This window comes from Bison bison, unplaced genomic scaffold, assembly GCF_000754665.1.
Source record: "Bison bison bison isolate TAMUID 2011002044 unplaced genomic scaffold, Bison_UMD1.0 scf7180017860037, whole genome shotgun sequence".
Lineage (NCBI taxonomy): Eukaryota > Metazoa > Chordata > Mammalia > Artiodactyla > Bovidae > Bison > Bison bison.
Window position 1 is genome coordinate 148,244 of NW_011490609.1, and position 2,718 is coordinate 150,961.

At 36.1% G+C, this 2,718-nt stretch overlaps 1 protein-coding gene across 1 annotated transcript in view; it reads left to right on the top strand.

Moving 5' to 3' along the window:
- The window catches only part of LOC104982285 (zinc finger protein 836-like), a gene marked incomplete at its 3' end in the record, with an annotated part of 4,589 nt that extends 2,179 nt beyond the window's left edge, over positions 1–2,410 (top strand). Inside the window, exons 2-3 of the mRNA XM_010831628.1 lie at positions 1,084–1,210; positions 1,574–2,410. Coding sequence (XP_010829930.1) covers positions 1,084–1,210; positions 1,574–2,410 — 964 coding nt within the window. The remainder of the gene's footprint in view (positions 1–1,083; positions 1,211–1,573) is intronic.
- Between the last annotated feature and the right edge of the window lie 308 nt (positions 2,411–2,718).

Genomic DNA, 2,718 nt, shown 5'->3' on the forward strand with positions numbered 1-2,718 from the left:
TCACTTTTCATGATTAAAAAAAAAAAAGAGATCATGATTTTAAAAACTATCATATCGTTTTGCGGTTGATAGTGTGTTTTTAATATGTTCATCGTTTTGCAGTCAATAGTGTATTTTTAGTATGTTCATCGTTTTGCAGTCGACAGTGTATTTTTAGTATGTTCATCGTTTTGCAGTCGGCAGTGTATTTTTAACATGTTCATCGTTTTGCAGTCGACAGTGTATTTTTAACATGTTCTCTGGCCTTGATTTTTTTTCCTATACTACCATGTTCACAGTTTAAATAATAATAAGATTGCTAACATTTTGTGTATGTGTGCGTGTGTGCACACTTGTATAATGACCTCTTAGGCTGATCCATGTTGTTCAGCTTGAACTTCTTTCAAATTTTCTCAGGGAGTCATCTGTCAATGAACTTTTAATGCTCATTACTTTTGATTTTTCAGCTTCAGTTCTAGAACCCAAACATGGTAGTTCAGGTGCTTACTAGATGATTCATTAGGTTCTTGACCTGAGTCAAGTTTTTCAGTGTCTCTGACAGTTTTCTCCTCTGTAAGATGGTAAAAAATTCTTTAATGAGCTGTGATGTTGCTAACAAGTTAAAAAGTTAAACATTTAGAGTAACGCATAGTATATAGGAAGTATTCAAATGTTGTTTGTCTTTGCTGCTGTCATCATCAGCATCATCTTTGGAGGTTTTGAGCTTTCTTTAAAACTACTGTGGACTTTGTCATCTCTGAAAACACCACTCATATTCCTTTATATCCAAGTTTGATAATTCTCAGTGTGTCCAACATATCTAGCCCTTCCACATAGACAACCTGGTGTTGAATTATTATTTGTATATATTTCATGTATTGCCCACAAAAATGAGAAATCTACTTCTATTTGGAAGCTATCATAATCTCAATGACAAAGCACAGGAAATTAAAATTAGACATACAAGTAGCTCTAAGTGCCTTTCCATGGCTCTGTCAGAATACATTCTTCAACTTAATTGATCTTTTAGCTCTATTCATTTTGTATGGAAATAGGAACTCTCCTCATGGCCTTGGTGAAATTTTTTTTTTTTTTAACTTTAAGTCACAGTTGACATTGAATGATGTGGCCATCCACTTCTCTCCAGAAGAGTGGGAATGCCTAGACCCTGCTCAGAGGGCCTTATATGTGGATGTGATGTTAGACACCTTCAGGAACCTGCTCTCTGTGGGTAAGAATAACTTGCCTCTAAAAGTTGGGAAGGTATCTTTGGATTTACCCTTGTTTGCCTTTTGAAATCCCCTACCTTGCTTAACTGAGCTCAAAGCCATGTTGACTCAGGCATGAAAAGCTTCATAATGTAGCCTCAGGAATTTTAACATGCCCTTTCTTCAGATGATTTGGCCTGGCCACTTCATAATACACCAGAAGTGTAGTGGAGAATCCTATTTATTGTTCCTCAAAAATTTAACATGGTTGAGAAGTTTCATAACTGTTTGAAGTATTACTTTTATTTAATATCTTATATTCAACCTGAAACTTATATTCATGCAGTGTAATGAATAGGATATCTATGGTTCTTTATATCTTACAGATATTTCTCATCTACACATCTGGAAATTACAACTAAAGTCACACACTGATAGAGGAGGAGTATGCCGAACAGTGATTTGGGGAAGAAATGAAATCCCGGAAACCAAACATTTTAACGTCCCAGAAATTCAGGAGAACATGAATGACTTCAGGTTTCAGTGGAGAGATGATGAAAGAAATTACAAAAATATCCGTACATCCCTTAACCAAGATGTCACTGATAGTAGAAGTCAGCATGGTAGAAGGGATGCAGTAAACAACCGTACTGGAAATAGACTTGTGTTAAGCCTTCAGGATGAACTACGTATGTTTAAACATCAACAGAAAATTGCATTTAATCAAGCTGATAAGTATGTCAACAGTAGCTCCTCATTTTCACCTCTTCAAATAGTTTCTCCTACTCTCCAAACCAATATTTATAATATATATGGGAGTGACTTTATGGATCCTTCCATACTGATGCAAAACCAGATCCCACACAGGGTAAGACCTTACAAATTTTATGAGTGTGGCAAAAAGCTTCATCAGAGCTCAAATTTCAGGAGTCATCCGAGAATCCATATAGGAGAGAAATTACACATATGTGATGTATGTGGCAAGGTCTTTAGCCGAAATTCAGATCTTGTCATTCATCAAAGAATTCATACTGGAGAGAAACCTTACAAATGTAATGAGTGTGGCAAGTTCTTTAGTCCAAAAAGAAAGCTTTCAATTCATCATAGAATTCATACTGGAGAGAAACCTTACAGATGTAATGACTGTGGTAAAACATTTAGTCAGAGCTCAACCCTCAGTCGACATCAAATAATCCATACAGGAGAGAAATTACAGAAATGTGGTATGTATGCTAAGATGTTTAGCTGAAATCCAGACCTTGTAATTCATGGGAGCATTCATACTGGAGAGAACCCTTAAAAATGTAGTGTCTGTGGGAAAGCCTTTCATTCTTCCTCAGGTATCAGCAGACATGAGATAATCCATGCAGGAGGCAGAGCCATATAAATATCATGTATGTGGCAGAGTCTTTCACTGAAGCCCTTGGACTTCACCAGGAAATTCATACTAGAGAGAAACCTTACAAATGTAATAAGTATCTTTTGTCAAAACAAACCTTGTGAGTCACCCAAGAATTCATAATAGAAACCT